The 13,305-nt window shown below is 45.8% G+C and overlaps 1 protein-coding gene across 3 annotated transcripts in view; it reads right to left on the bottom strand.

Annotated features, from left to right (window-relative positions):
- Positions 1-429: 429 nt before the first annotated feature.
- Ngf (nerve growth factor) overlaps positions 430-13,305 on the bottom strand; it is a 53,392-nt gene continuing 40,516 nt past the window's right edge. Inside the window, exons 2-3 of one of the 3 annotated variants that reach the window (NM_001277055.1) lie at positions 7,142-7,278; positions 430-1,334 (exon numbers count right to left, since the gene is read on the bottom strand). In NM_001277055.1, the coding sequence (NP_001263984.1) occupies positions 597-1,322 (726 nt within the window). In that variant the 5' untranslated portion in view covers positions 1,323-1,334; positions 7,142-7,278 and the 3' untranslated portion in view covers positions 430-596. Of the gene's footprint in view, positions 1,335-7,141; positions 7,286-13,305 lie in introns of those variants that run through there. The other 2 variants (XM_063281907.1, XM_039102402.2) reach the window with 2 other exon arrangements.

The following is a 13,305-nucleotide window of genomic DNA, read 5'->3' as shown; positions in this document are numbered from 1 at the left end:
GCCAGAAGACCTGGAAGCCTCTACTTATCCACCCAGGGAGTTCCCAATATCCTCCGAGGACCAGCCTGGGTCTCTCAGAGATGGGAGACTGCAGCCAGTGTACATAGCATCCTGCTTTCTGACCAGTCTTAACTACTCTTCCCTCCTCAAGTGAGGCAATCAAAACCCATGGAGCCATGCTGTGCAGCAGATAATCCAAGGATTTGGTAGAGTTGGCTCCGGAATGTAGACCAGAGCCTGCAGGCTGACTTCCCTTGCTAATCATGCTGGGTGCTGAGCAGTGTCTGAAACTAGTTAGCCAGCCCTGGAGCAGCTCTGGCTGGGAATGAAGGTTACAGATGGGCCGTGTTGCCAGGAGTGGCTGGGGGACAGTTCATTCTGCACTCTCCTAAACTTTGTGGGTACTCTTATTGAGAGAAAGGACTCAAGTGTGGGTACACAGGATGCTTTGAAAATTTAATAAATAATGACTTTAAAATTGTATAAACGATAAATTATCATGCAGTCCTTATAATTTAAAATAATTTACAGGCTGAGGTAGGGAGGGGCCCAGGAGAGTGTGGAGGGGGCAGGTGGGGAAGGGGGCTGCAGGCAAGTCAGCCTCTTCTTGCAGCCTTCCTGCTGAGCACACACACGCAGGCTGTATCTATCCTGATGAACCTCCAGGCAGCCTGTTTGTCGTCTGTTGTCAACGCCTTGACAAAGGTGTGAGTCGTGGTGCAGTATGAGTTCCAGTGCTTGGAGTCAATGCCCCGGCATCCACTCTCTACAGGATTCGGGGCTCGGCACTTGGTCTCAAAAAAATACTGTTTGAATACACTGTTGTTAATGTTCACCTCGCCCAGCACTGTCACCTCCTTGCCCTTGATGTCCGTGGCTGTGGTCTTATCTCCAACCCACACACTGACACTGTCACACACTGAAAACTCCCCCATGTGGAAGACTGGGTGGGTGGATGAGCGCTTGCTCCTGTGAGTCCTGTTGAAGGAGATTGTACCATGGGCCTGGAAGTCTAAATCCAGAGTGTCCGAAGAGGTGGGTGGAGGCTGGGTGCTAAACAGCACGCGGGGTGAACGGAGTCTCCGTTTCTTAAACAGTTTGGGGTCCACAGTGATGTTGCGGGTCTGCCCTGTCACACGGGCAGCTATTGGTTCAGCAGGGGCACTGCGGGCTCTGCGGAGGGCTGTGTCAAGGGAATGCTGAAGTTTAGTCCAGTGGGCTTCAGGGACAGAGTCTCCCTCTGGGACATTGCTATCTGTGTACGGTTCTGCCTGTACGCCGATCAAAAACGCTGTGATCAGAGTGTAGAACAACATGGACATTACGCTATGCACCTGGAAAGACAAAGACCGAGAGGTTACCTAAGTTAAACGCTGGGGAGCCGTGCTAAGCATTATCGGGATGGTGTCAGGCCCCCTCACAGGGTTCTTCCAAGAAGATGCCAGGAGGCTATGGGAAGAGAGCCCAGAATCATCACCCAAAGTAGAACACTTGTGAGAGGAGAAGGGGCGTGGGCAGCAATCACATTGGGATCACTGGCATTAATCAGAGCAGGCTGTGTGGTCGTTCTGTTCCGGGAAGCAATGGGGCCCTTGAATTCCTGCCTCGAAACTTGGGTCTTGCTCACAGAATCCTTTGGGCTCTCTGACCACCAGCTTGAAGGGCTGGATAGTAGTGGTGCCTGAACTGTGAATGTTATTCCCTTTGGAAGGTTCTGGAAGGCATTGCAGGGAGCATGGCCTGAAGCCCCAGCACTGAAATTTTTCCTTCACTCAGCAGCTCTGATTCTGGAGATTAGGTATTCTTGAAATAAGCACCACAGGTAACTGAAGGTTCTGGGGGGCGGGGGCATTCCAATTAGGAACTGCTATCTTTCTTTCACATGTGAGGAGGCCAGTCCACAAGGAACCAACCTACAGGCAAAAGCTAGACCAGAAAGAGAATCCAAAACACCCCTTACCAAGTCAGTGTGCGCTTCTTCCCTCCTCCCCTTTCTCTCTTTAATTTTTTTTTCTTTTTTTGGAGCTGGGGACCGAACCCAGGGCCTTTCGATTGCTAGGCAAGCACTCTACCACTGAGCTAAATCCCCAACCCCTCTCTCTCTCATTTTTGAACAGGTACTTTCTTGTTATTGCTTGGAGGTGAGTATAGAACAAACATAAGTCTCTGTCAAGCTCACCCTGAGTGACACTAGAGCCAGCTGTGTTCTGGGGACCATTGTCCTGCCCAGACTGAGCACCAGTTCACACCTGCAGATTCAGACCAAAGGCCACCTCCTTTGTGAAGCTTCTCCAGATTTTGGCTGGCTCAGAGGGGATCCTCCACAGAGTTTCTCAAGCCCCCAATTCTATCTTTACTCTCCTGTGCTGATGGATCATTTCGTCTCCTCCCCTATTTTTTTCAGCATATTTTGGATATTTCACACTCCTTGAAGCTTTCTCTAATAACTCTAACCTAAGGGTTCCATCTGTCTACCTGTCTCTGTCTCTCTATGTGCTGCCTGCATGTGTCTAAATGCATGCCTGTGTATTCTTTCCTGATGAATCATCTATCTATCTATCTATCTATCTATCTATCTATCTATCTATCTATCTATCTAAAAAGTCTTAGCATTGGGTCTGAGAAAACTACAGATATCCAACTCAGATATTTGTCAGCATTTGAAAGCCATTTAATCGACTGCACCTTAGTTTCCTTGCAGGCAGTAAACACTATTTTCCAGGCTGAATATTTGGATGACGCATGTGCTGGTTCTGAGTTATTCATCTCTATTAAGACAAGGACTTTGTCTTCCTTAGGTCTACTTCTGTTGTTCTCTGAGTCCCCTCCATCTATGGGTGTCCATAGCATATTGTCTTCCTCTCCCGGGCTTCCGTAAAGCCTGTACTTTGGTCAGCCTCCTGGATGTGTGGTGCTAGAGGGCACAGCCATGTCTAATCCACCTGGGTGGCGGCTTCCTCCATCACTATCTCGTGCGTTTCCTTCACCCGGTGCTGTGGATATCTATTTGCATGTCTGTCTCCCTCCCAGATGGTGCTTTAGAAGCCACGTGACTTTCATCTCATTCAGTGCCTGCGTGGCCATATACAGTGTCCGGAATGTTACAACTCCTCAAGAAATAAAGGGAGAACCAGGAGAAGATTGAGCGGAGGTGACAGAGGCCCACACTTTGCTTTCTATTATAGACGTGGGTCCTTTTGGCTGTGCCCAAGGTCACACAGTGCCTTCCCATCACATTCAGCCAGTGAATCCCCTGTAGTACTAGACTTCCTGGTGGGATCCAAGGGGAACAAACAACCAGCCACACTCTTTTCTCTTGGAGGAAAGTTTTTGTCGATCCACTTCCTCAGTCACCCGTGCAGAGGAGGAGGTGGTCGGTATACCTGAATTCTTGATTCCCCCTCCCAGATCTGAGGGCTAACGGTCTTGCTGATAATCGTCTCGCTGGCTTTTAGAGGATTGATCGTTCTTTTGGCAGCTCACCCAGCCTTTCATCTCTGTTCCTTTTCCTGTTCCACACCTTTCTTCTTGGTACGCATTATCTTTCATCAGGTGAATTAAGGCAGAAGACACAGAACTGAACTCCATACTTTTATACCCAAATTAGTAACACCTGTTAGAACTGGATCAGGAACTGAAGAACAGTTGACCAGAGTTTAGGGTTTCAATGGAAATAAACCTGCCTTGATGTTTCCCATTGTCTCATCCTGGAGGCTCTGCAGGGGAAGTCCACCCTCTTCTGAGCAGACCGCTGACTCCCATAGCTCCATCCCTGGCCCATCTGCTCCCTTGGAGCCCTCTCTGGACCTCCTGCTTCCTGGGGGAACCTCTCTGTGGATATTGGCAGTCTTGGTGCAAGACATCACTGAACAAAATCTTCATGCTCAATTCCACCATCGTCCCACCTGTGTCTTCTGTGTCAGCAATCACAGCCGAAGGTTGACCACCTGGCTTCCTCCCAAAACAGTTCCACAGTCACTCTCTCTGCTGCTCCTGTTTCTCATTCTCCTAAATGGCGTCTTCACATTTTGCTATCCCATTACTAGGACCATTATTGCCTTCAGCTGCAAACCTCAGCGCATCCTGGCCTCTGGTCCCTGCCCTTCATCTAGACCTCTCTGTGTTGTCTTTTGAGTTTTGCTGGAGTAACATTCCTTGTAGCTGTAACTTCCTTTCCAGCCTCACTCCTGTGTTTCCGGTCCAGATGGTAAGACTACATCCCACCTGATGTTCTGGACCTTCCTCTTTCTTATTCTAGTGCCTTCTCCCCTGATTTCCCCATTAAGCTTCTTAATGCATTGCTCTGACCTCAGGAGCTTGGTCACAGAAGCCAGTGGTGAGCCTTTGTCTATGGGTCCAGAACAGAGGGAACAGAACCTGGCAACAGCCCCGCCTCCTTCTACTTTACCTCACATTTTTTCATTCCATGCACATGAGCTCTTGGCACAGCTCCTGCCCTGTGCTTAGCCACCCCTGCCCTTGCTGTGGGCTCTTTCCTCCTGGTATGCTTCCCCTGCACTCCCCATCCCCTTTCTGCTCTATTTACTGTCAGAATCCATCCTGTTGTCTCCCAACCTCTAACTTTAATGTCATCACTCCGATAACTCCTGACTCTAGGCCAGTGGTTCTCAATCTTCTTAATGCCACAACCCTTTAACACACTTCTGTATATCATAGTGACTCCCAACCATAATGTTATTTTTATTGCTACTTCATAGCTGTAATTTTGCTGCTGTTATGAATCATAATGTAGATATCTGTGTTTTCCAATGGTCTTAGGTGACCCAGTGAAAGAGTCATTTGACCCCCAAAGGGTAGCAACCCAAGGTTGAGAACCACTGCTCTAGGCAGAAGAATCCTCCCTGGTACACTTGTCCTATGGAAGGTATGTTCTCTTTTCCTGTCTGATGCAGGGAGAGAGCTTCATATAGGCAGAAAACTGTTTGCTTCAGTGTTGTCTCTTGTGTCACCTCCACCTCTAAAGAGCATTGCATGTGGAACCTCCTCTTTCTGAGTGTCTTGACTGCTCTACCCGAGGGCTGATATTTAAGGTGCCTACAAGCTCTGAGCTATTTTATGGAATTATAAAGTTTTCTACTTTACATAATGCATGCTTACTTTACATAACAGACTCCACAATGATCTAAACTCCTAATGTTGTCTGTGGATTTGCTGTTGGCTTAGCACATGGTACCCATAACCATTCAGTGGCAATGGAGACTTGCATTATGGACAGATAGTTCATTAAGAGTCAAAAATAGCTCAAACAGATCCCTTCAGTTTTTGATTAAAATGTAATTTGGGGGAACCATATTGACTTACTCATAATGGTATGTTCCTATACTCTTTAAAAATTATTAGAAAAGTCTCATAGTCATAAGTAAATGCAGAAAAGAGAGAAGGAATCTATAGTGTTTTCCACTCTAGTAACAATGCACTAGTGCTAAAGAACACTCTCTCCTTGGATGAAGGGAGCCAGGGAGGGGCTGATTTTACCTATCTGACTAGCTAACGACGCTGCTAGACAGAGCTAACAGTTGATCCTAACTAGTCCTTGTCTCAAGTTGCCAAGAGGCTTACCAACTGGATCTAGAAGAAATGCCTTATAGAAAGGGAGAAAATAAATTTCTGTCTTAGAGAGAGATGACAAGAGCTATTCACAATTCTTGGACTACAGAGCAGATTTGTGAACCTGGTTCATCATTTTTGGCCAAAAAGACAATTCCTTGTGACCAAGGAAATCCAGCTTCCTCCATCTCAGTGGCTACAATCTGACAGGGGCTCAAGGAGTCACATTATGCTTTAAACTTGGCCTCTATTCTAAATGTAAAATGGCTGTTGGCTTCCATTTTAAGACTCGAGAACTCTCCTGCTAGAGCCTACAAGAAGTATAAAAGGAATTCAGTGAATCCTTAACTCCCTAGGGAGGGATCCATGAGGTGTCCTGGGAGGAACACAGATGAGTGGTGACAGGAACAGAGCTTCTGCTGGCCTACCCAGTACTCAGGCGGAGGCACAGCTTGGACATGACATCAGAGAAAGAAGTCTTCCAGGCATCAGGTGCACCGTTAAGTCATGTTGCTTTGTCTACTTGTAGAATGGTTGGTTCTCTAGGCTTGGGGATGGTGGTAGAGGGAACATGTCAAACAAGTTACAGGTGACATTGATGCTGATGATCCAAGGACATGGCTTGAGAGTTACTAGACCAACCTTAGAGGGGCTGAATGAGTTGAGGCAATGTGGCTAGTGTGTGCCAGGACCATTCTGTTGCTCAGCCTCTGCACTCTGTGATTGACAGTGTATCCTGAGATGCACACAACCACTCCAAAATCCAAATGCAATTCTCAGAGTGTGAGTTTCGCCTCCATGATACCGTACCTCCAGACCCAAGGGAACACACTGATGGTTGATCGCTTTTACGTCTGGAATCTCAGGAGTCCCAGTATCACAAAGACATCTAAGATCCAAATTCAAGAATGCCTTGATCATGAAGTACATAAGAGGCCCATGATGGTGGCATGTGGACGGAGAGTCTAGAAGATTCTAGACTCTCTGGTTAGCTGCTGTTCTCCACAGCTATGGCCACAGGAACAGAATGTGCTTTTCTGAGTCCCAGAGTCGCATTTTATGTCTCATCAGTCATCATAACCACCTAGGACAAGGCTGTGCTCGTCCCCTCCCATTTTATGGTTGAGGGAACAGAAGAGACAGAGATTAAATCACTTGGTCCTTGATATCGGGTAAAGTAGAATTTAGAGCCAGGCCTGCCAGTGTCTAGATATGGAACGCTTCTCCACGCTTCTATCAGGCTCCAAGAATGACCACAGACTTTCTGCTATACAAGGACACCTGCTCAGACTGCTCTGGGGACTGTAGAGTTTCTGTCTGTTGCTGTCTGTCTACTCAAGGGCTTGGGTTATGTGACTTTTAATGTGTTCTAGAAGCTACAGAGCATAAGGACTTCTTTGGACAAACCCCATTTGCAGTGCCACTCAGAGCTTTGGCCCTTACTGATCTATCAGGTCTGACCCCCCTTCCACAATCTGCAGACTCTTTCCAGCTGTGTGTCACCGGGAGCTTCTGAGCCTAGCAGCTGTAGAGCTAGACGCCCCAGGAAGGCAGCCATCCCACAGGCACTTACCTCAGAGTGGCCAGGATAGAAAGCTGCGTCCTTGGCAAAGCCTTTATTGGGCCCAGACACTGAGGTGAGCTTGGGTCCAGCATGCCATCCAGCCCCCTGGACTGCACGACCACAGGCCAAAACTCTGTGAAGGAGAGCTGACATTAGACAATGGTTACCATAATTCCCTAGCAGATGGGTGGACACCTGAGCCCTAGGCAGAAAGGAAGGAATGTCCCAATAAGGCAAGCAGTATTTTCATAATTCCAGTATTTTAGCAACATTAGGGTCCAGGAAGGCACAAGAGTCCAGTTGCCAAGATTTCCAGGGTCCCAGGCTTGCATAGCTCTAGTCTTACATGGCCTAGGTTTTGCATGGCTCTGGTCTTACAGAGCTCAGGTCTTGCATGACCATGTAATGGTATTTGCCTTTACTAGTTTCAACCTGGACACAGTCCACAGTAAGACCACACCTAATATGGCGGCTCCCAGATCCATAGTGGAGTTATGCTCTACTAATGCCTAAGCCAAAATGAAAATTATTTTGCACACTGCCAAAGAGCAGATATAGTAGACCTAACTTCACCCAGCCTTGGTGACACAATACTACAAATGCAAAAAGTCCTGGCAATTCCAACAAGCCAATTCTATGATGGTAATACAAACAGTGGGAATGGGACAAACCACTTGACTCATCACTTGGACCCCTTGCCATACAAGGACAGGGCGTCTTGGGGCACTACACTAAAAATCTAATTTCAGGAATCAGGAGCTGTGAAGATGACACAATGAGGGTGAAATATGCTTTAACTTATAGCTCCTGGAGTCACTGTTTCCCCACTAATTCTGTCAACCTGATACATGTAGGTGCTTCATTCATTCATTCATTCATTCATTCATTCATTCATTTCCTGAGCAAACACTACCCTTGGTGCTGGAGACAGAACAATACATAAAACAGGCAAGTTCTTGGCATCTATTATGGACTTCCCAGTCTAGTACAAATAAATCAATTCAGACTCTGCTGGTGCCATGAAAAGAACAGTTATGGTGTGGTGAGAGAGATGGGAATATGGGGAACGTGTAGACATAGTACTCAGTAAGGAGCTCATCCAGGAAGCTGCTCTCAAGCTGATGACAAGGAATGGTGGACAGAGTATTCTGGATGGAAGGAAGAGTAAATCCCAAAGCCATGGACATAGATAAGTCAAAGTAAATAGAATGAAAACAAGACCTGTGAGATGAGCAGCAGACATAGAGCAATTGGGTCTTCAGAATGAAGCCAAGGGTCACCGTTGCATCCCTGGGGCCAACAGGAAGGGAGTGGGAGCTTTAAGCATAAGAGTGTCATGGTACCGTTGAAGGACAAATGAACAGATGTCTACATCTGTGAAGAAAGTTTGTAACAGAAGCTCAAGAATCACACCTTTGTTCTTATTGTCTATACTTTTTCGAGTTCCATAAACCCTTCATCTGGCCATGCCTTGCTTCCCTGTGATCCCCCACACTGTCCCCCTTTCCTATGGCAGTGGATGTCATAGAAACCTCCCAAGGGGCAACTGCCTTGCTGTGAAGAGGGGCTGAAGAGCAGGGGAGGTGGAAGGGGCCCAGGAGTGACATCTGTGTTACTGGGAAACATGGCATCAGAGGCTGGGATGTTTCTATTTCTCTTCCTTCCAAACCCTGCTCAATATACTCCTTTTGTGTTTCGAACACTAACAGGAAAACCTTCTGATACAAAACCAGGTGTGGGGAAAACCTTACTCGAATGCTCTTCAAAAATTTTGTAAGATTCTGTGACAAATAACATGTCAATGCAATGCCTGGTCCTGTTTAGCCTGGGGGAGGGAGGGTGGCATGTGTCTGGGGTAGGAGGTGTGTATTACTTGTCTCAATACTCAAGGGGGAAGCTCATCTATTCTACAAGCCCTCCTGCTGGGGGCTTGGCTGAGCTGCACAGATTATAAAGTTGGAAGCCACAGACCTGTGCCCTAACTCAGTTCCCTTTGATTCTTGGGTAAGACACCACTCTGAATGTCCCTGTGTCAACTAAAGGAGAAGTTGTTAGAATAGATGACAACTCTGGTCCTCTGTGAGTCTAAGACACTATGAGTAAGCAATCTTTTCACCACCCTTACATTGAAATTCATTAATCTCCTCTATTAAACATTGGAATTTCCGGTCCTGGGCCAGACACTGTGCTAGGTGCTAGGGACACAGAGAGAAGACACAGTATTTCATATAGCAAATCACCAGAGGGGAAGGGTTAATACAGGCTAAGTATTTAAATTAGTGTGATGATCAGGCTGTACATTACTCATGACGGGGAAGCGGAATGAACCTAGGAACCTGTTTTATCCAGTCAGGGTAGTCAGAGTCATGTGCTTACAAAGGGGTAACATCTGAGCAGGGTTCTTAAGGATAATTGGGAGCTGCAGAAGAATGGAGAGAAAACCCACTACACAGTCTTTGAGTTCAAGAGCCGACCGTAACAAGGCTTGGAGTGTGGGCGAGAGTGAAAGGCATATGTGGTAGGCCTTTTTATCAGCAGGGGAGAACGAGTTTGGGGATCCCATTGCTGCAGCCTGTCCACTTGCTTTCCACAATACACAACAAGCATTCACCTTTAATCCACAGAACAACCCGAGAAGGCAAAGTAACTATTCTAGATATTCCTCTACTGGATGCCTTCTAATCTAAGAGATTGGAACTAGAGAGGCCGCCAATATAAATTATATATACATAGTCCACAACTCTGTAGACTTGCCCTCTTGGGGAATGGAGTCCACACAACCACAAGTTTCCTAGCCATATATCCATAGCTTTTTGCACAGGTAACCTTGGTGTGCACCAGTCTTCTGCCCATACTATCCGCATGCCTCATAACTAGATTTGAGACTCCTTCCAACATCTTCCATGCCCTTGGCCTTCTCTCATACAGTGCAGGTACAGCAGTGTGCTGCAGGGAAAAGAATTTCCTGCCAAGAGTATGGACTGATTTTCATAGGTGTTGTTGCTCTAGTCTTGTCCTAGGGAAGGCTGAGGCTCTAAAATTAAATCCAATTTAAATATTGGCAATTTCTAATCTGAATATACCAGAGACAAGCAAACTAAATGGATACCTATTTTTAAATCCCTAATTGTTCTCATAATTTCTTAAAAAGACGTCCAATGGCTCTCATACTCTTGATAAATGTGTGCAAATAGAACAGAGCTCATTTATAGTCTGCCTTATGGTCCTTCTTATAGAACACAATGAAATTCCATTGAAATATGCTGTGCCTCTGCCAGTATGGCCTGGTCTGATGCTTTATAGTAATGATAATATAGCATCTTAAAACTTGTTAGTAATGCAAAGTACTGGGTAGATATCCTGAGTACTAGAACCAGACAGCTTGGGATTTAATATTTACTATATTATTATTTATCATCCAAGTTTCAGAATAGTAAGGTTCTGTGCTGGCTATCTCGATCTCCAAGGGACTGGATGAAAATCATCTAGGAGATTGAGATGCTCCTCTGGGCACATCTGCAGGGGATTTCTAGAGGATTAGTTGAAGTAGAAGGTCTGTTCTCAGTGTGGGAGGCTCCTATCAGGGGTTGGCTCAGATAGAAAGAGGTTCCAAGAAGCAGCAGTGGAGAGGACCTGCCTTCCTTTCTGCTTCAGGGTAAGAATGTTCAGCATAGCTGTGTCATCCCCTGCTGACTTCGCAGTAATATGGGTTCTATAACAGTGGCTCTCCAGGGAACGTCCATACTTCTGGTTTGAGACTGGTTTGAGGACTCAGGCTTCATGGACTGAGCAGTTAGTTACTGTGTTCTTTACCTTTCTAACTAACAGACAGACATTGTTGGATTACCCAGCACCTATGTGCAAACCAATCTTACAAAATCCCCCTTTCCTATTCATGTTCTATTGATCTCATTTCACTAGAGAACCTTGCCTGATATGCTCCCTAGAGAGTGAGAGATCCAAGCCAAGGAGGACAAACTCAGAGATGGCCTGCTGCTGTGGACTCCCCACCTGACTGTAGCCTTCCATGGGCCTCCTCACCTTAGAACCCATGAACAACCAGCCCAGAGTCTTCTAGAGCTGGAGGATGGAAGGATTCTTCTGAAGATCCTGGAAATAAGGCTGTGTGTTTGGCTCCGATCATTGTCTCCCTATCTTCCCCAATTCCTATTTATTTTCTTTACTTCTCAAAAGTATTTTGGCCAAACTGTTAAAGTCCAATCAACAACCCAAGCAACTTGCTTCTGTTGGTGATGTGTGAGAAGTGGTGGACATGTCCATAAGTCCTTCACATGTGACTATGCAAGGCTCTACCTAGCCAGCTGCTCTCTACTTTCCACTGTCCTCCAGTCCTCTGCAGCACTGACTGTCAACCCTGGCCACATCGCTGACTCACCAAGCCAGCTTCACACACCGACCATGCTGCCTGAGCCTCACCTTCAGGGAGCCTAGTTTCACTGACTTGAAGCGCTCTCTATTCACGAGGAGTTTTCAAAAGCTCCCTAGGAGATCCAAATGTAAGGCCAGCGCCAAAGTCACTCTGCGCTGGAGCAAGAGGAAGAAGCTTGATGGTGCATTTGATGAGCCAACTAAGAGAAATTCATTATCAAGAAATCAATATCTTAGAAAATATAAAATACAGGCGCAATCATATTATGGAAAACAAGGAGATATAGGGGGAGGTTGTATTTGCAACCCCTCACTGTCTAGTCAGGCCACTTTAAAAAATTCTCCAGTGTTGGAGCAATGGTGGCTATACTAAAAAATTCAGGAATGGGTTGGGGATTTAGCTCAGTGGTAGAGCGCTTGCCTAGGAAGCGCAAGGCCCTGGGTTCAGTCCCCAGCTCCGAAAAAAAAGAACCAAAAAAAAAAAAAAATTCAGGAATGTTTGTTGATTTTTTTTCTCAAAGATCTGGGCATGGTTGACTTGAAGGACCTCTTAGATGTCATGCGCTCCAATGAAGCAATGGCCGTCCCTAAAGCAACTTACGCTGTTCAAAGACGCCAGGAAGCTATGTCCCTCTTCCTTCTGCCTCTACTTGGTAGAGTTCTGAGTGAGGAAATCTCACTTTAGATCTAGCGTTGAGAACATGTTCTTGTTGAGTAAGTCTTGGTGCTGCTATTGCGATTTTCACTGCTATAGCCATTCTTCTTAATTTTACCCCATCTGACATTTTTTATGCTGTGCCTGCATACAAAGGGAGCAGAGCTGGAGGTCTTCTATGCTGTCAATCTGTTTTTCTAATTCTTAGCCTAATCAGTCATTTTCTAGAAAGAAATATGACAGTAAGGTTTGCTGACTAAGAGTTCTTTTGTTGTTCTTTTTTTAAAAACAAATTTCAGTTTGGGCCACTTTGAGACAATTTGATGTCTTTTAACTATTTAGTGGTTTTGGCAGATCCAGTAGGAAAATAGTGCATCTGGCACCAAGGACTTAGGAAGACATAAAGGTTCAGCAAAACTATTATTCTTTTTTCTCCAACTGGTCTGATGCTGAATTCTAAAGTGTCTTGTCACATTCCTTAAAGAGAATTGGTCCTATGGCTTGTTGGGAAATGTTGAGGTAAATTACAAAAGCTCTCTCAGCATTTCCCCAGAGCCAAAGAGATCAAAGAAGAAGCCATTGGGGTTGGCTGCTCTTCAGCTTTGGAATTTGCTGTAACTGTGAGTGGCCTTCTATGGTGTGCAGCTGCCCACAGACAGCATGGTGTTTACCTGACTGCAGTAAGTCATGAGCTCTGTAATGTGCAACGCCACAGAGAGGCTTTCAAAGTGCGGCTAATTACAAGGACATTAGTGCTGTAGATAAGCTATCTAAACACAAAGCAGCCTTTCACGACAGAGAGTTGAGGGCAGGACTGTTTTACAAGAATGCATTGCTAAACAGCAGTCCATATAGCCTAGCTCATTGGCTTGGTAACACTAATGATATATCTATGATCTATGTTGGAGTGCCAAAAACAATCCAATCGTTTTTTTTTTTTTTTTTTTTTTTTTTTGCAAACTTCTCTGCAACCTTAGGAAAACATCTCTTTGGTTCCAACTGGCTGATCTTAAACCACAAGGAAAAGATCTATTTCAACTATGCTTTTGGTCTTTTCCTGGTCTGTTGCATGCTTCTAACTATGTACAGACAGCAGAACTTGGAATAAAGGGGACTCTGGTTGCTTGGC

The sequence above is a fragment of the Rattus norvegicus genome, chromosome 2 (assembly GCF_036323735.1).
Source record: "Rattus norvegicus strain BN/NHsdMcwi chromosome 2, GRCr8, whole genome shotgun sequence".
NCBI classification, from domain to species: Eukaryota; Metazoa; Chordata; class Mammalia; order Rodentia; family Muridae; genus Rattus; species Rattus norvegicus.
Note: the sequence above shows the minus strand (reverse complement) of the source record. Positions and strands in the feature narration are given on the sequence as shown.